This window comes from Ammodytes marinus (genome assembly GCF_949987685.1).
Source record: "Ammodytes marinus genome assembly, chromosome: 4".
NCBI classification, from domain to species: Eukaryota; Metazoa; Chordata; class Actinopteri; order Uranoscopiformes; family Ammodytidae; genus Ammodytes; species Ammodytes marinus.
In genome coordinates this window covers 4,585,846-4,606,066 of record NC_137233.1, presented here as the reverse complement: position 1 = coordinate 4,606,066, position 20,221 = coordinate 4,585,846, and the positions used below count along the sequence as shown (strand labels likewise).

Here is a 20,221-nt window from a genome sequence, read left to right as displayed (position 1 = left end):
AAATTTAGAATTGTTCTTGTCCTTGAAGGCCACTGTAGCTTCTGTTATTATTCAAAAGGATTGGGGTTACACAGGGAGTGTTGCATTCTAGAACTTTGTAGAACTTTCTTGATGATGTCATATTACACACTGCACCTTTAATCCACCATCTAGATGTTTAGTTTTTTAAAGAGATGCACATTCATGCATAAGTATTTACATATATTAAACATTCCTGAGAAATGAGTTAGGGTGGGACCTACAAAAAACTGTAGTTTTTAAGATATAAACTGGCAAAGTTTTATGATGATAACTATAAGAAAGAAATGTTTAAAATGTTACCCTGCCCTACACCATGGCATAGATAGTATAATAAAGCTCTACACCTGCAGTGTGTCTCCGTATTAAATCCAATTTTGCCACCAGAGGGCGCACTCACTCACTCACTCACTCATCCAGAGCAATTTCCGAGAGCACTTGAACGCATCGTAACGACAGAGAGAAGAGTGAAACCGGTTACAGCTACAGTAGGAAGAAGACTGCTGCAGTGAGTGAGTGTGCCGTGTGAGAAGTTTCCAGAGTTAGCCGGCAAGTCTCTCACCCTCTCCCCCTCAACATAAAGCCCGACACAGGCACAGGAAAGCCGCGTGGGACTGTCCCGACATCCGTACAGAGAGTAATGTTAGCGCAAGAGGGTCGTAGATAGTTTTAAGACTTTAATACGTTTCCATTGAAGGCTACACTATTTTGTAGAAGCCGCCTGCTGCTATCCATCAAATATTAGCAGAACACCGGTAAGAAGAAATGTGTACAGTGTGTGTGTGTATATAGCCGTGTGTGTGTGTGTGTGTGTCATAGCAATAGCATTGGCTAGCATTGCAGTGTGGTTTGCTGGTGGTTAGCTTGCTAAGTTAGCTATAGCTACCTTTTCAAAAAATAATAATAATTAAACACCGTTTGAGTGCCTGTCTGATTAGCATAACCCAGCCACAGAGCTAACCTAGCTAAATGATACATAGCACAGGTGTTTGTCATTTTAAAGTAGAGTTACGGTGCTAGTTTTCCATACAAACTGAAAGAAACATGTTGTGCTTTAGCTACTGTTAGCAGCAGTAGCTAGGTGCCATAGCTACTACAATGGGTTTTGGACAAGCTCGTGTGTAGAAATGTATACCCAGTTATATGTATTATAGACAAATGCTTATTTAGGTTTATACGCAAAAACCGAGTCTCCATTTTAAAGTGGAAAAAGGGGATTTTATTGGGTCCAGCTAGGCTTATCAATGCAGTTAAATGCACCAACCATTCTATAGACTGTACAATGAATTCATGTTTTTTTTTTACATAGTAAGAGAGGTGTTCTCTTGTTATTTAGGGACCTATCACATATTATAAACCCCTCCCAGTAATGCATTTCCACGCTAGTTCAAACTATTAGCCTTTTAAAATTACCATAAAGGTGAAAATTACAAATTAAAATATTTGTAAAACAATTGTATGATTTAAAAAAAAAAACTCACTATTAAACAGGTTGAGGGGTACCTACCTAATAATCCAGCCATGTGTCCTATATATTATATAAAGGCTTAGCTCAGAAAGCCAGGATGACTTGCACTTTCCATGTTGAGTTGTAGTGCAGAATACTTAAACAACACTTAGTATAAATTAGCACCATGATTAGCACATGCTCCGAAGAACAATAACAGTTCACGTTATGTTTATGTACTGTACAACAAATACAGGTGCAGATGTTGGAACATGAAATTCCTAAATCTTTGTCCAATGATGCAACAAAACAAATAAAAAAAAAAGATTGGAAGAAAGGAAATCCCTTACTTTGTCGACTCTCCCTGAGTTTTCTCAATTTATTTTATCCCGATTAAAGGGTTTTTTACTGGGAGTTTTTTCTCAGACGAGCTAAGGGTGTAAGGGCAGAGGGATAGATAGGTAGACAGACAGACAGACAGACAGACAGACAAATAAGGGCAGAGGGTGTCATACTGTATGGAATGTAAAGCCCACTGAGGCAAATGTCTATTTGTGATATTGGGCTATATGAATAAAACTGATTTGATTTGAGATAATCTAAGACATAAAAAAGACAACAGTGCTAAACATTGTAATGCAATCTTGAGTATAATATTCATATAAAATAGAATAAAACGGAGCAATTTTTTGAACACTGAAGGACATGCTTTGAAATGAATGAATGAATGTTACATCACAGTAACATGGGACGTGTATTTCTCTTCATATGGAGGCAGTGTATGGCGCAAATAATTTTTCAAGATTATATGAATTTTGTCCACGGGATACATTAGACAAAGGTTATTTTTATGCACACGTTTAAACCAGTGTTTCATCTATTTTATTTTACTTTCTTTCAGATCCCAGTTCATAATAAATAAAAGAGAGATATGGCGCCCAAACAGAAGGCTCGTTCCTGGTCGGATTTAAAACAATCTGGAAATGAATGTTTCAGGACGGGACAGTACGGAGAGGCAATCGGGATATACAGCCTGGCAATCAAAGAGCTTGAGAAAAACAGTAAGATACACCTTTTAAAGATATATTTTTTGGCATTTTCAAGCTTTATTACACAGTACAGAGTTGAAATGGGGAGAGAGAGAGAGAGAGGGGGGGGGGATGACCAGCAGTAAAGGTCTACGGGTTGGATTTGAACCTGCAACGAAGGCCGGAGCCAATATGGTACGCGCTCTATCCACTACGCCACCGGAGCGCACTAGCTGAATGATTTTTAATATGAAAGTGGTATCTCCGTTTGCTGAAATACTCATTGTTAATGAGTGGCTCAGTTGGTAGAGCGGGTCGGCTGATGATCAAAGGGTTGGAGGTTCGATCCCCGCCCTGCCACCTGTGTCATGGTTGTTGTGTCCTTGGGCAAGACACTTCACCCACCTTGCCTCGTGTGAATGTCGATAGTTAGCCTGCTATCGGTGTATGAATGTGTGTGTGAATGGTAACGTGGGAATGGAAAACAGGTCTCCCTTGAAAAAGAGTCTTCGGTCTCAATGGGATTTACCTGTATAAATAAAGGTTAAAAAAAAAATACTTTCTGTCCACAGGTAAAAATAACCAGGAGGATTTGGGCATTCTGTACTCGAACCGCGCGGCCAGCTACCTGAAGGATGGGAACTGTCAGGAGTGCGTAAAAGACTGCAACATGTAAGAGTTTCATTTGTGTTATTATTTTACTGCTGTGATTCTGTGCGTTTTCCTACAAAGCTAATAAACCTATGAAGTTAAGTTTCTTTATTAGTCAACGGTTACATTCACATTTTGTCTTTTCCCATATCCCCTCTCAAGTTACCACACTGAGATTCAATTAAAGGAATACGTCACCCATACAGAACCGGTGTTCTATCATTGTAAAATCGCTATTATAATGTAATATAATGAATGAGGTTTTTCTTCCCTCAGTCTTCCCTCAGTCTCCCCTTGGCCCAGCTGTCCTGTTAGTCCTAACCCTACATTTTACCATGTGTGTAGGGTTTACAGAGCCTAGGATGTGTATTACCACCAGTTTACAGAGCCTAGGCTGTGTATTACCACCAGTTTACAGAGCCTAGGCTGTGTATTAACAGTATATTCTCTCCCAGGTCTCTGGAGTTGTACCCGTTCAACGTTAAGTCTCTTCTGCGTCGGGCCGCGGCCTTCGAGGCTCTGGAGCGATACCGCCAGGCGTACATCGACTACAAGACGGCGCTGCAGATAGACTGCAACATAGCAGCCGCTCACGACGGAACCAACAGGTAACTGGGCTGCACACTGGGCAATTGGTGGGAGAGTGAATAGTGTTCTAGTGGGTTGGGGGGGGGGGGGGGTTATTGTGGACTATTGGCGTACTGTGATGCGATAGCCTGGTTATTATTAGTGGGTAACATTGGAGTTGGAGTATTGTGGATGTATTGTTTAGGTGCTATGTATACTCTTGCCTTGACCGATTACAACTGAGGCCATAAAACATGAGCAGGGTTTCAGAACAGCCTCTCCTCAAGGCACCAACAGGTACAGAGGGGGGTAAGTGGGTTGGAGTATTTTTTATGTATTGTTTAGATCCTATCCTATATACAATCTTGTCTTAAAGGTGGGGTGTGTAAAGGATTTTCATGACAAAGGCATTAAGAAAAACTGTCTGAAAATATCATTCTTTGCACTGATGGTCTTGTTTGCTGTTACATGCAATTTATGATCATCAGAGGAACAATGAGACTGTTTCAGAAATATTAACAACTTTAAACCTCAGTTTTTCCTTACTGTGTTTTCTGTTGCATTTCTTATTCTTCAAACATTAGTTTCCAAAGCTGAAATCACACAGGCTCTTTCCAGGCTTCTTTGAATGTACTAAACAATGTATTTGTGTGTTCCGATCTTGCTTTTTAATGTATTTTTAATTTTTAATTTTATTGTTCCTCAGAATGACGAAGGCGCTGACAGAAGCGGATGGTTTCTCATGGAGAGAGAAGCTTCCTCCCATCCCGACGGTCCCGCTGTCTGTCAGAGAGAAACTGGCCACGAAAACTACTACACCCCACGCAGCACCTCCCCCCAGTAACACACCGCTACAACCCACCCAGGCTCCCCTACACAACAGCACTAGGCAGACCAATAAGCCTGGTGAGGACAAACGTGTGATTTTTTAAATACATTATTTTTGGATAAATAAATAAATGTATAAGCACAAAAACACAACGTGAACACACAAACAAAATCAAATTAACAACTAACATGGCGTATACTCTACTTCACAGGTTTCTAAAGATATCGTTTGAAGAGGACTAACATGTGTTTTGATGTGAAAATTAAATGTTAACACTTTTAACCTGATAAATAAAACTGAAAACAATTGAAGCTGCATGACATTTGGGTTGAATTGGGCTTGAAGTTGAAACACATTTAAGAGAGAGGTTTAAAATTGCTATTTTTGCTTTAGATGTTGGCGCTGGTGTTTTTCGTTTGGTGGATAAAACCTCTTTAGGGGATACTAACAATGTTTTCTATTCAATAACAACCCTGGCTGCGTTCCAATACCCACACACCCATACTATCTACTATTTAGTATGGTAGAAAAAAAGATTTAGTATGGTTAGAAATACCCAGATGCTGAGATTTTTTAGTGTTGACAGGGCTCCAGACTAACGTTTTCATTGGTTGCACCGGTGCGCGTATTTTGGGTGCACCAATTAGTGTTGCACGATTTGGAGAATTATTGCGATTATAGTGGCCGATATTGCGATTTGCGATATAATAAATAAATGGTATTGTGATTCCACTTGCTTGGTTTTCAAGGAAAATTTGAGAATATTGATAGCTTTGAAACCCATGTATCTAATTTATCATTGAAAATATTACAAATAAAGCTTGTACTTGGCTAGTAGTCTGTAGGCCTACTGTTTTCAAAATAATAAAAAATTATGGTTTAAAAAATGTAATAAAGAAAATATGTTTTTTCCCCCATGAAAATAAATGCATTCCTCCAAAGTGCAAAGACAGTATAGTATAGTAGCAGTGTCTGTAAACTTGCGTGTACGGTCGGGGTGGGCCTTCACTCTCATGAATTCATCTGTCTTTTCTCTGCGCTGTCTCATGTGTTCATAGACTGCCACCATGGACCTATCATAAGACGTGATGCGTGAAGTTTTAAACAGCACTTCAATCTGTTCAACGTCGCCGTACCCGAATCCTAAATATCCCCATAGAGCAGACATTGTGGTTGCGTTCCGAATCGCATACTTTCTACTATATAGTATGTAGAAAAAACATTTAGGATGTCCCGATTCTTGTGGCCAGATTAAGGATGGTTAGAAGTACCCGGATGTCCTACTTCATGCGGCCAAGATTGTTAGTGTTGAAAAGTGCATCCTATTTGGGCGATTCTGACTCACAATCCAGTGCGCACGTGAAGTGACGTAACATCGACGAAGCCTCCATATGAAAACAAACGGGGATGCGACGGATATAAAAGCAAGAGGCAAGATCAAGGCGCAATGTTATGATGAAATAAGAGAGAAAAGTATGTCCCAATAGTATGCCTACTGCATCCTAACTAGATTATTTTTATCGTCGGATGTAGTATGTAGAATAGAAAAAAGAAAGAGTATGCGATTCGGAACGCAACCTTTGTTTTCCACCACAGTTCAGCTTAGGCCTGGCTGCTGCTGCCCGTCGGTGTCCATGTTTGTTTGTTTTACTCACCTGCACTGACATACAAACACAGGCTGTGTTGTAAAAGCCCTACTAACGTCCTCCCTCCTACATACTCACACATCTATATACTCCATACTGTCTACTTAGCCATCGATTGTGTATGCGAGGTTCGTCGGACCGTTTACACTGAAGTATACAGAAGCAATAAAGAATAAAAAAAAAAAAACTTCCATGTCGTTTGAGAAGACGCAATGCATTGTGAGTAGGAAAAGTAACCTGTCGATCCATACACAAATTCTTCCCGGAAGTTAGTACTCATCCGGGCATTTCTCGCCTACACAAACTCAACCACAACATACTCAAATTAACGTCAAAATGAGTATGAGTAGGACGTTAGTAAGGCTTTTCCAAAACAGCCACGCACACTCAGAGGACTCGAGGGTCGCCACCAAAAAGACTAAAGGAGCGTTTGGAATGTTTACAGACACACGCGCGTGCCGCACATATTTAACAGTAAATCGCAATCGCAGCCATTTGTGCGGTTATGTAGCTGCACTAGCCGACATCGTGCTTAAAACAGGCGCACTCAGGAGCCCTGCTCTTTTAAAAGAATACTTCACCCAAACGGAACCGGCGTTCTATCATTATAAAATCGCTATTAAAATATAATGAATGAGGTTTTTCTTCCCTCAGTCTTCCCTTGGCCCAGCTGTCCTGTTAATCCTAACACTACATGTTTACAGAAGTGATGTCACATCTGTAAAATGTAGGGCTAGACAGTGAGACCATAAAACACTCTTTCTGCCTTTTCTCAGGCAAGGATGAACCGATTTCTAAAATGTTTGCACATTCATACTACATAGAAGTTCAATACACCTTCATATTCCCTCCGGTGAAGTAGGTCTTTAAGAACAACCCTGTCGCTAATCAGACTAGTGCCTCGAGGAATCATGTATTTCAAAGAGACATTGCAGGTGAATATGGTAACATTTTTAACTTATAGATATAATCATGAAACTCTGCTACTTTATTTAATTACTGACATTAAAATAATTTATTTTGTACAACTACTTTTCCTGAGATGTTTATCATTAACTAATTATGCGTACATTAGTATCTCTTTATAAACCAATGAAATGAGCCAGAGTTAAAATCTTAATTTGGTTTTTTAAACATATACGAGTCCAAAGTTTTTACTGAACAGATTGTGATATAGCATATTCAAGTTTCAAATTTTATAAATCTGAAAATACGATGTAAAGTTCTTTAAAAATGCATATCTGGCACCCTGTTTTTAAGATTGTTTTTTTTATTAATCAGACAATTAACAACATATAAAATGTATGTACTGTATACCGGTAAGTGCTTCAGATAATCTGGTTCAAAGTATTGAAAAAAAATGATGTTGATATAATGTCGGTATAATATACAGACGCAAACAGACACAGTTTAGTCAAATAAACACCTGTCAAATGTACAATTTGGACCTTTTTATTTATACTATAGTCGCGCACAGCCAGACCAAACTACCGCTAGTACTGGATCCAGGCTATTGAGGTCGCGTTCCGAATCGCATACTCTTTCTTTTTTCTATTCTACATACTACATCCGACGATAAAAAGAATCTAGTTAGGATGCAGTAGGCATACTATTGGGACATACTTTACTCTCTTATTTCATCATAACATTGCGCCTTGATCTTGCCTCTTGCTTTTACATCCGTCGCATCCCCGTTTGTTTTCATATGGCGGCTTCGTCGATGTTACGTCACTTCACGTGCGCACTGGATTGTGGGTCAGAATCGCCCAAATAGGATGCACTTTTCAACACTAACAATCTTGGCCGCATGAAGTAGGACATCCGGGTACTTCTAACCATCCTAAATCTGGCCATAAGAATCGGGACATCCTAAATCTTTTTTCTACATACTATATAGTAGAAAGTATGCGATTCGGAACGCAACCTTAGTTTCTACTATCCGGGGGGAAACTGGGCTGGCCTGTTTTTACTTCTTTAAACCAGTCACAATCGTCTTGGGCGGCGCTAAGCCCAGGAAGCAGCAACGCGTCCTTTCAAAATATTGCAGTTTAATGCCGACCATGGACCTATTATTAAAGGTGTCGACCCAAAACCGTTAATGACGCGTGCCGTGTGTGTGCTGCAACATTATGAGCTGGATACTATCAAACTGTATTAAAACACACTCGCGGGGCGTTCTGGTGGTGTAGTGGATAGAGCGCGTACCATATCGGCTCCGGCCTTCGTTACAGTGGTCGCGGGTTCAAATCCGACCCGTGGACCTTAACTGCAGGTCATCCCCCGTCTCTCTCTCTCTGTCTCCCCATTTCAACACTGTACTGTCTAATAAAGCTTGAAAATGCCACAAAAATATCGTAAAAAAATAACAAAAAACACACTCTCGCACTTTGTTGTCTCCCGTTCTGAGCGCAGCATAAACGGTAGACTACAGCGGGGAAGGGGAGGAGTTTGACAACGCTCCCGACTCCAGTTGCCAAGAGCGCTATACAATCCCTGCATTCCAATACCCATACTTCCCTACTATTTAGTGTGCCAGAAAAAGATTTAGGATGTCCCCAATACATGCAAGTCAATTGTAGTATGCTGAAAATACACAAATGCCCCCACTAACTCCAATAGCATTTTGGAGTATTTCGTCTTTATTCTTGACCATAATGAAAAAAATCTTCCTTATCTGATTTTTTTTCTCTCCTGTGGCCCTAAAACTCTTCTGTACTTTAGTATGTAGTGTAGTAAAAAGAAAAAGTATGTGATTTGGAATGCAGGGTAGTTGTCCATAGCTGTTAGCCAGACTATTTATACGCATTTTGAAAAAGAAAATACAATATGGAAAGTTTAAAAAAGCCAAAATCTCAAAATTGACCAGTGCTTCTCTTTTTTTCTTGCCGTAAACTATTCCTAAACTAGACTTTAGACTTTATTGTCCCCAAGGAGAAATTCTATTTCACTTCACAGTACATTTATGGGTCGCACGCCGACAGACAACAAACACAACTGAAGCATAACATGCAGACAGAGTATGTTAACAGAGTGGGACTGGGGTGTTATCTTTTGTTTGGTGCCTAATGTCTGTTCTCTCCCATTAGCTGTCATAATCTCAAAATTGACCAGTGATTTTTTTGGTGACACACACACAAACACACACTCACTCACTCACGCACTCACCCCGCCTCCCCACACACACACACACACACACACTCACACTCTCTCTCTCTCTCTCTCTCACTCACTCACTCACTCACTCACTCACTCACTCACTCACTCACTCACTCACTCACTCACTCACTCACTCACTCACTCACTCACTCACTCACTCACTCACTCACTCACTCACCTAATGTGTCTGTTTTCTCCCATTACCTCTGTCCAGCTCCGAGTGACAAAGACCTGAGGAAAGCCCAGGTGCTTAAGGAGGAAGGCAACGCGCTGGTGAAGAAAGGAGAGCACAAGAAAGCCGTAGAGAAATACAGCCAGAGCATCAAACTCAACCCCAACGAAATCACCACTTACACCAACAGGTAACGCACATCCGCCTTCATTTTTTTTATTTGCATTTTTTTTGGAAATGTTTATGCTTTATTGATAGTGTTATGAGACAGAGTTGAAATGGGGCAGAGAGGGGAGTGACATGCAGACTGCGGGCGGGAATCGAACCCGGGTCTGCTGCTGGGCCCGGCCCGGGGGGCACGCCCTACCATCTGCCTTCATAACAGCTTTTATATCTCACTAGGGCTGCTTGATAATGGCCAAAATCCTGAGCTTGATATTGAGACCGCCCTTATTTAACACAATAATTACATTGACTTTGCAATGCATTTAGTAACTTTTTAAAAAAATGTATTGGAGAACGGGTGCTCCGGTGGCGTAGTGGATAGAGCGCGTACCATATTGGCTCCGGCCTTCGTTGCAGTGGTTGCGGGTTCAAGTCCGACATTCCAATTAATTAAAGCCTCATACAGTGATTAAGCTTAAAAAAAAAGCTACTTCCTTTCCATTCAGCCTTTTTCTCCCGTCAGAATAATTCTTAAAATCCACATTCCAGGTCAGACTTCAGACGGTTAATAACTGTAGCACCTTTAGAAAAAATGAACAAGTTTGTCTTTTGCTTTGATATACATTGTATATTGTATATGTCAGTCACATCCGCCTTATGTCTGTCTTTGCACAGTGTACAAAATAGGGCTGTCGCTTTCTATTCGAAATTGGAATATTCCTTCGAAGGTGGGGTGAAAAGTTCATATTCGAACTATTTTTTCCCGTTTGTGTGCTGCAGTCTCTCAATTATTCAAAGTAGTTTAGTATTACCATGTAAACATCTGGTCAATGATCAAATTCCTTCGTGATTTTTCTCTACTTATGACATCTATTGCAGCATGTCCGTCCTGGGAGAGGGATCCCTTACTCTGTCGACTCTCCCTGAGATTTCTTCAAAACATTTTTAAATCCCGGTAAAGGTTTTTTTTACTGGGAGTTTTTTTTTCTCAGCCGAGCTAAGGGTGTAAGGGCAAGGTGTCATATTGTGTCATATTGTATCGTACTGTATGGATTGTAAAGCCCACTGAGGCAAATGTCTATTTGTGATTTTGGGCTATACAAATAAAACTGATTTGATTTGATTTGAATGTAGTTTCCCTGGTGATCCAGCAGGGGGCGATTTCTAACTTTTCTACCAGTTTGACCTATTGTGTGTACCCTCTTGACCCATCAGTAAACCAAGCTAATGCTAATCATGATGTTAATCTGTTGCTTTGCCACCAAAATGGACCATTAAAAAATATATAAAACATACCCAAACACACGGGTATACATATTTTTAAACATTTTGGAATTCCAAATAATTTTCTTAAGACGCACCAGTGGATGTTTGTGCAGAAATTCCTTCGTCAGCTCTCTAATTTCTGTGTGTGTGTGTCTGTCTGTCTCTGTGTGTGTGTGTCTGTCTGTCTGTCTGTCTGTCTCTCTGTCTGTGTGTGTGTGTGTGTGTGTGTGTCTGTCTGTCTCTCTGTGTGTGTCTGTCTGTCTCTGTGTGTGTGTGTGTGTGTGTGTCTGTCTGTCTGTCTGTGTGTGTGTGTGTGTGTGTGTGTGTGTGTGTCTGTCTGTCTGTCTCTCTCTCTGTCTGTCTGTCTCTCTGTCTGTCTGTCTGTGTGTGTGTGTGCAGGGCGCTGTGCTACCTGTCAGTGAAGCAGTACAGAGACTGTGTCAGAGACTGTGACGAGGCTCTGACGATGGACAGCAGCAACATCAAGGCTTTATACAGGAGGGCCCAGGCTCACAATGGACTCAAGGTGACAACACACACACACACACACACACACACACACACACACACACACACAAGCACACACACACACTCTCTCTGTCTCACACATACACACACTCTCTCTCTGTCTCACACACAGCCACGCACTCACTCACTCACTCACTCACTCACTCACTCACTCACACTCACACGCCCACACACACTCACTCACTCTCTCTTTCACACTCTCTCTCTCTCTCAATTCAATTCAATTCAATTCAAATTGGCTTTATTGGCATGAAAGTTTAAAATAGAAAAACAATGTTGCCAAAGCAAAGTATCAGTAAGATACAATAAGTCCAATAAATCAGACATCTCTCTCTCTCTCTCTCTCACTCACTCACTCACTCACTCACTCACTCACTCACTCACTCACTCACTCACTCAATCTCACACGCAAACTAACACACACACACACACACACACACACACACACACACACACACACACACACTCACTCTCTCACACCCACCCCCACACACACACACTCACTCTCTCACACCCACCCCCACACACACACACTCACTCTCTCACACCCACCCCCACACACACACACTCACTCTCTCACACCCACCCCCACACACACACACTCACTCTCCCACACACACACACACACACACACACACACACACACACACACCTTCATCACTGTGTAATAAGGCGTTAACCTCTTAACTGTGTGTCTGGAGTTTTTTTTTTTTCAGGGCGTGTAGTGAAAATAAAAGCATTTCCTGTCTTGATAACCGCAGCGTTTCCCCCGGTTACCTACTCAGGATTCCAGACATTACATCATCATATAATTCAGCTGACACTTTTATCCAAATTTCATTGAAAACTTTATCGGTGATTGTACAATTGACAAAACACCTTGATAGTGACTGATAGCGCACATTGATTACTGTTGTCTGCATAGTGTGTATAGGCTGCCTGTTGGAAAAAGATACATACTGTACGTAGGTTACAACACATACTTCATGAGAAAGGCTGGGCTACTCCTCCTAACATATAGGCTACACAAAAAAGTATACTGTGATAAAATACTATCGCCGCCGTTCAAAACATGAAAAAGTTACATGATATAGATTTTTAGGTCATATCGCCCACCCCTCTAACACATAGTGCAAACCAGGGGAGGCAAATGTGCTGTTAATAGTGTAAGAACCAGAGCATAGCCTGTCTCATCTAAACTGCATTTTATCAAACTTAAATTACAATATCTTTATTTATTTGGATTGATAAATATGCCTTTTTTCATATGCTAACTACCCCAAATAACTTTGGAGGATTTTACAGAGATCTTTAGTTCTGAATAAATTGAACCTGTAGAAAGCAAACAGATAATGCAAACCTGTGGAGGCACCTTTCTAATATTCTGTTTATATTTAACTCTAAAATTCTCCCTGTGATTCCTTTTATAGGACATTGGATCCTGTGTGAGCGACATCAACACTCTGCTCAAAGTTGAACCAAACAACGCGGCCGCCATGAAGCTGATGCAGGAAGTGCAGAGGAAGAAATGATGACCCAAAATGGCGCCCGTAGTAGACAGCGGTAAGAATCTGTCACTGGCACAAAATGGAAGACCGATCACTTGAGGGGTTTTTACAATAGCCCTGCGTTCCAAATCACATACTTTTTCTTTTTACTACGCTGCATACTAAAGCACAGAATAGTTTTAGGACCACAGTAGAGGAACACAAATCAGATAAGGAAGGTTTTTTTTCTCATTATGTCGAGAAATGTCAAGAATAAATAAGAATACTCCAAAATGCTATTGGAGTTAGTGGGGCATTTATGTATTTTCAGCATACTACAATTGATGTGCATGTATTGGGACATCCTAAATCTTTTTCTGGCGTACTAAATAGTAGGAAACTAGTATGGGGATTGGAATGCAGGGTAAGAGTTGACCAGTGACACGATTCAAAAATTCAAAACCCGCTTCAAGTCAAAATATTCAAAACAATACCGAGCCTACGTTTCCCAGAAGCCCTTGCTCCGACCGAACTTGTGTTTGGAAATGCTCTTAATGACAAAAAAATGTATTGGAATTTGGTAGAAATGTTGTCCGTAGTTCATAAAATGTTCATTCTACTCAAACATATGCCTATAAATTAGTAAAACAAGAGATACTGAACATTTGGAGTGGTCTCTTAATTTATTTCCAGAGCTGTATCTATGTAGCGTTACACCCCTATAACTAAACATGGGCTCGGTCTTGAAAAGTCTTCTGGTAAACGCAGCGTCGGTTGGTGAGAACTTGAGGGTGTGTCGGTGGGAGAAGAAGAAGGCGCGGCCATTTTTCTTTTTCAGCTTGGGGAATGTTTGTGTTTGAAATTTTGAATTTCACCTTGTTTTAGTGTCACTGAGTATTTATGGTTATTTATAACTTAAAGAGCTGAAACTATAAAAAAACACATCGTAGTTCTAATTGAGAATAGGCTTTTACCATCACCATTTTGTTTTAGTGTTCAACAGAGAAGGCACACATTTACATTTCGTTAGCCGCATAGTATAATTGCTTAAATCATATGTACTCTTACTACTCTACTTTTACTCTACATCTACTCTATTCTACATCTACTTTTCGTTAGCCTAATAGCATAATTGCCTAAGTCATATTTTAAGGGTTATAGAGTAGGGTAAAGCAGAGTAAATATGATTTAGGCAATTATGCTATGAGGCTAACGATTTTACAATATTCAGAGCACAAGTATTAGTTAATAGTCATACAAGTATTCTGATATATAGAAAAGTGTCTTTTTATAAGCGTCAATTAACCAAATGATTTGAACCGAGAATGCAGAGATAATCAATTTAGGTTGTAGTGGGTGACGGGAAAGCACATTGATCAGAAAACAACAAATTTGCGACGTCTAACGGTATAAAAAAAACCATCTTTGGCAACTCAATTTCTTGCTGTTCTCCTAAATTGAGCAACTTGCACTATAACATGCAGACAACTGATGACAACAAATGCCCTTCATAATATCGTGGAAAACTTAAGGTAGCATTTCCATATTACAAGTTTTCTTCTGACAAACAGTCAAAAACTCATAGATATAAAGGTTGCATTCCGAATCTCATACTCTTTCTTTTTTCTATTCTACATACTACATAAGACGATAAAAAGAATCTAGTTTGGACGCAGTAGGCATACTATTGGGACATACTTTACTCTTTTATTTCATCATAACATTGCGCCTTGATCTTGCCTCTTGCTTTTATATCCGTCGCATCCCCGTTTGTTTTCATATGGAGGCTTCGTCGATGTGACGTCACTTCACGTGCGCACTGGATTGTGGGTCAGAATCGCCCAAATAGGATGCACTTTTCAACACTAACAATCTTGGCCGCATGAAGTAGGACATCCGGGTACTTCTAACCATCCTAAATCTGGCCACAAGAATCGGGACATCCTAAATCTTTTTTCTACCATACTATATAGTAGAAAGTATGCGATTCGGAACGCAACCAAAGTTTAGTCACATAGCACCAATAACAGGCAGATAAATCTTCACTTTTGAGAAGCTGAAACCAGATAATTTGATAGATTTTAGCGCTTGAAAAATGAACATATAAAACTGCTGCACATTGATTTTCGTAAGAATTTTTAGCAGCTCCATCCTTTTGTGTTTCGAAATTCTAATAATAATCACGTCCGCTTCACTGGTAAATTCAGAAAACCTTCCTACCTAAACAATGGTGATTTTAAAAGTGTATTCTGCATTTTGAATTAATCGTTAGTTGAAAACCGTTTTTTCACAATGTTCTACACTCAGGTAGTTTACGTATTTATCCTTTACTTGGTTTTCTGAGGTTTTGACAAGGTGTGAATGTTTATTTTTTCTTCTCAGTCGATCGATATGTATGTTGTTCATGCCGATTTTACATCATAGCTGTTTATGTTCAAATTTAAAATGACCATGATTTACAATACACATTCAATTTGGGATTATACACCATAAATTGTAGTCTTCAGCTAATATGAAAGGGTGTGAGTTAGACCCCACAATGTAACAACGATCCAAAATGTAATAAAAGGTAATACAACTCAATGTAATGGCTGGTTCATAATGCAACAAAAATGTTGAGCACAAAATGTTCTAACTATTTGCCCAAAATGTACCAATTTATTACATCATAAAGTGAGCAAAACTCCTTATAATTGTATGGAGTTGTTTGTGTTCTGCTTAAATGACCATGATCTACAATACACATTCAAATTTGCGATTGAAGACCTTCAATTGTGGACTTCCTCAGCTAATATGAAAGGGTGTAGGTAAGAGCCCATAATCTAACAAACAAGAACAACTCCTGAGCCCAAAATGTACCAACTTTTTTTTTTAAGATTATTTTTTTGAATTTAATAATAATAATAATAATGGATTGGATTTATATAGCGCTTTTCAAGGCACTCAAAGACACTTACAAACGTTTTGCCCCCAAAAATGAACCAATTTATTACATTAAGAAGTGAGCAATACTTATTTGCCTTTTGGTTTTCTTACACTTTTGGATCTTGGCATAAAAACCTGTCTGCAAGTCAAACTGCCCGTCGCTAGAACTGATATAGCACAAACGTAGCATCGTGGTTGACTAAATTACCGTCTGTTTTTTGAAACTTTATCAATCAAACATGTTATCATATATTTGTGAATGCCGTCCCCATAGCAACCACCTGTCAGAAATATGACGTGTTATATTTCATACTCTTCCTGCCTTGTTTTAGGCGTCGTCAGTATATGCGTCACTTCACTGAGATTTATTTTTGATGTTAATTTGCTACTTCTTAGTGTCTGTGTATAATTTGGTCATTTGATTTTCCGTTCTCAACAGGATATTAAAGAAAGAATTGAAAGGTGGAGTCAGTCACCTGCGTTTCCATGGCACAACTAGATTGGATTATCACATATATCGAACTAGACACTCGAACGGACCGTGTCACTTGTCTGAGTATACATGGCCTTTCAGAAATCGGATAAATGTTCGATGCATGGCTGTCTCCACTATGCTAGTAGTGGAGACAGCCATGCTTTCAACAAGTGGTTTTAGAGCCACGTCCGGTTCCCTTCCGGCAATAACCCATGGTGTAGCCTATCACGCGCAGGCACACAAGCACAGAACGAGAAGTCCGATATGCGATATCCGATCCCTGTATACATGCAGAGAGAAAGCCGACAATGAACGAATTATCTAGGTGTTCTTATCCGACTTCTGTTGTCCGTTATTGTGCCTATTTGTGTCCGAAGTAGACGGGTTGAGGTGTTTACATGCAGTTTACAAGTCCTGTTGAGGTCTTATTCGTTTAGTTATCCGATTATGAGTCTGCATGTAAACGCACTGACTGATTCTGGAGAACGCTTGTTGTCAAAATATGTGAACGTCTCTGCTGAAAAAAATCCAGTGTTAATACACAGCCCAGTTTCGGTTAACGGGCATGTTGCGTTGCTAGCTATGGCGCGTCCACTTTGTTTATATGGTTTAGAATAGATCATTCCTTTATGACCCAATTACCAATTGAACCAATTTAATTTTTGTATTTTAAAACACAAATCAAATAACCATTCATTCATTATTTTTTTTTTATTATCCTTTTGTAAACAGAAAATTTAAATGACCACAATATACACTGACCCCTTAGCTTCAGAGCATGTTGTTATTTTTGTGTTTGAAAGACAAATGTGAACCAAGTTGAAACTTACCCTCAAACGGGTCATCATCATATACAGGTGCATCTTAAAAATATATATATAGAATATCATTGAAAAGTTCATTCAAAAAGTGAACATTTCGTAAATATTCTAGATTCATTACACAGTGAAATACATCAGGCTTTTCTTTTGTTATAATTTTGATGATTACAGCTTATGGTATAACAAATCCACTATCGAAATATTTGAATATTACTTGAAAACAATGAGGGAAAAAAAAGATTTATAATAAAGAAATGTCAACCGTCTGAACATTAAGTTTATTCTAGATTCAAAATCACTTTGTGTAATGAATCTAGAATTATTAACATTTAATTTTTGGTATAAATTACAGGAAAAAAAAATACTCTTCATTGATCTTTTAATATTTTTAAATGCACCTGTTCTAAGTACTGTCTCCCTCCTATCAAATTTCCCTCCCTTCCCTTTTATTTCCAATTTTGAAACTAAGAAATGTCTCCTGTGTGTGTGTCCGCTGTAGCTTTGGCAAACCTCCACCTTGCCTGAAGTGCCTGTTTTCTTCATCATCATTCTGGATAATTTTCTGCTCAAAAGCTACAAAAACAAACTAAATCACTGCACCTTCAGTTCTGTTACTGAATGTTTTTGACCCACATTTAAACGTATATTCATATTTTTGCACATTTGAGTCGAGAGGCTGCAAGAATGCGATCGCAGCCCGACTCACTTTGAAAGAAACCTGAAAGAAATCCTTTTTCTGTTTGAAATGCTGTTTGTTTCTGATTCTGTTTAAACTGCAAATAAACTCAATAAAAAAACAGTCAGAGATTAATAACTCGTCTTTTTGACATTTTTTTTAAGGAGATGCAAAAGAATTTCCCTAGCTGTGGTGAAGTGTGTAGGGCGGTCGTCCACTGGGTTGCAGGGTTGGTGGTTCGGTCCCCCGTCTCCCCGCCACATGTCCAAGTGTCCCTGGGCAAAGAGACACTGAACCCCAAATTGCTCCCGATAGTTAGCTGCTGCTATCAGTGTGTTAATCTGTACAAAACGATGTAAATATTCTATTTATATTCTTTAAGATGGCATTTACTTATATTATCTAGGTGTATGTTCATAATGTTTATTATGTACACGGACTGACCAGTTATTTCCTTGCATGCAATACCTTACCTTAAGAGTACAGCCAAATCCAAGTCTTATTCTGAATGACATGTCTAGCTGCCAAACCTTTTATTTTGAAAAGGAAAGTTCTCCAGATATAATGGCTGCAGTCGTTATGCTGTGTCATTGCAATTATAGGAAACTGGACCCTGCCACTGATGTAGAATTTTGAGACAAAATATTTTTATGTTTTGTAGCCCAACAAAAACCTTTCACTGTTATTTGTTCGACTGTTTAAAAATAATGACTTTTCCCTACTCGGCTGCACACGCACGCAAACCTCTCAAATCGAAAGTGCAACCAACACATTAAGATAAGCGAGGTTTGCGTTGGCAGTGAACGCAGACATGAGTCTAGTTGCTGATTCAGTCCAATTTAAACAAAACGGGGAAACAGAAGAAAAACAACCTGGTTTCTAAGGAGAAAGGCACAAAGGAGCACAGTACGCCATTACTAGTTCGTCTTAAATTCAAATGTTCAAGGACAAGTTGTTTGTACATTTGTGTTAAAAAATATGTTTAATTTTGGTTCAAACTCAAGTCTTTTTGTCCCTCTGGTATGTTCAGCTTTGTATATACAGCCCCCGGAAAAAATTAAGAGACCAGTCTGGATTTTTCTTCAATCTTCATCTCTACATTACTTAATGAAAAATGCTCTAAATGACAAGATTTTTTATTTTGAATTTGGTAGAAATGTTGTCAGTAGTTTATATTATAAAACCAAAATGTTCATTATAGTAAAACAAGAGACACTGAACATTTGGAGTGGTCTCTTATTTTTTTCCAGAGCTGTATATATATATATATATTTTTTAACTTATATTTAGCCCGAGTCTCGACAGCTAACTAAAACGTGAAACAAGGATGATACCAATGTTCTATCAGTAAGACTCAAAGACTCTCACCCTCTTTGTCTCTTGTACCGATGCAGAACGGTCAGTGTAAATTAAAACCTATACAATAGTAATGTAGCCCAAACCAAGCAGTAGCTTAGTTAGCCTGCTATCGGTGTATGAATGTGTGTGTGAATGGTAACGTGGGAAAGGAAAACAGGTCTCCCTTGTAAAAGAGTCTTCGGTCTCAATGGGATTTACCTGTATAAATAAAGGTTAAAAAAAATTTAAAAAAAAAGCTTCCGAATGGAATCTGCTGAAATACTGTTATGTATGTCTATATGTTATGTTACATTCTGTGGAGTTGAGTTAATCACAAACTTATAGTTGTTACGATACGTGTGTGTGACGTAGGGTCTGTTTATGACATAATATGGGGAGACAAATCCTAATTTAGAAACACATTTTCAGAAAAGTAGTAGAAAGAGAGAGTGGTGTTTTGTCATACTTTAGAACTCTCATACACCGGTCACACATTTGAATTGTCAAACCCAGAAGAGTGCATTTTGCAGCCATAGTATTGGATCCTTAGGCTAGTTTTGTTTATTGGTTTTCCTTGGAGAAAAAAAAAATACATGACGCATCCGACCTCAATCTAACCCCAGACCAGCTGACGTGTGAATTATTGTTCTTCTGCTCGTAAGCACAACTGGTTCTTTTCGTTCTGCTGTTTTATCTTAAAAATTTGCATCTGGCTGTATTTGCGTACAACAGTTTGTGAACCAGACATTACAGCATTACAGCAGCCGTTGTGTTATCTTGATCAATATTTGCATTTACGTACCAAATGGCTTGTTCACACTGGGAGAGAAACCCAAACCTTTTATTTGAAATAAATACATTTAATTTCAACCTATTTCATGTCGTATTCCAGTTGAACTAGGGCGGTAGTGGAATTTTCGGAGTTCCCAGTCGGAATTTTCAACTGGAACCCCCCCCCCCCCCCGAAGTCGGGATTTCCACCTTGGGAGCGCGTTGAAACCTCACCAACCCCGAGTTTAATATTCA

At 39.3% G+C, this 20,221-nt stretch overlaps 1 protein-coding gene across 1 annotated transcript; it reads left to right on the top strand.

Moving 5' to 3' along the window:
• The first annotated feature begins 517 nt into the window (after window positions 1-517).
• Window positions 518-15,871, top strand: tomm34 (translocase of outer mitochondrial membrane 34). Its single transcript, XM_080026680.1, has 8 exons — window positions 518-773; window positions 2,367-2,526; window positions 3,066-3,165; window positions 3,600-3,752; window positions 4,418-4,617; window positions 9,557-9,704; window positions 11,345-11,471; window positions 12,904-15,871. Exons 2-8 carry the CDS (start codon window positions 2,397-2,399, stop codon window positions 13,003-13,005), a joined length of 960 nt encoding a protein of 319 aa, XP_079882806.1. The 5' UTR covers window positions 518-773; window positions 2,367-2,396; the 3' UTR covers window positions 13,006-15,871.
• The last annotated feature ends 4,350 nt before the right edge of the window (window positions 15,872-20,221 follow it).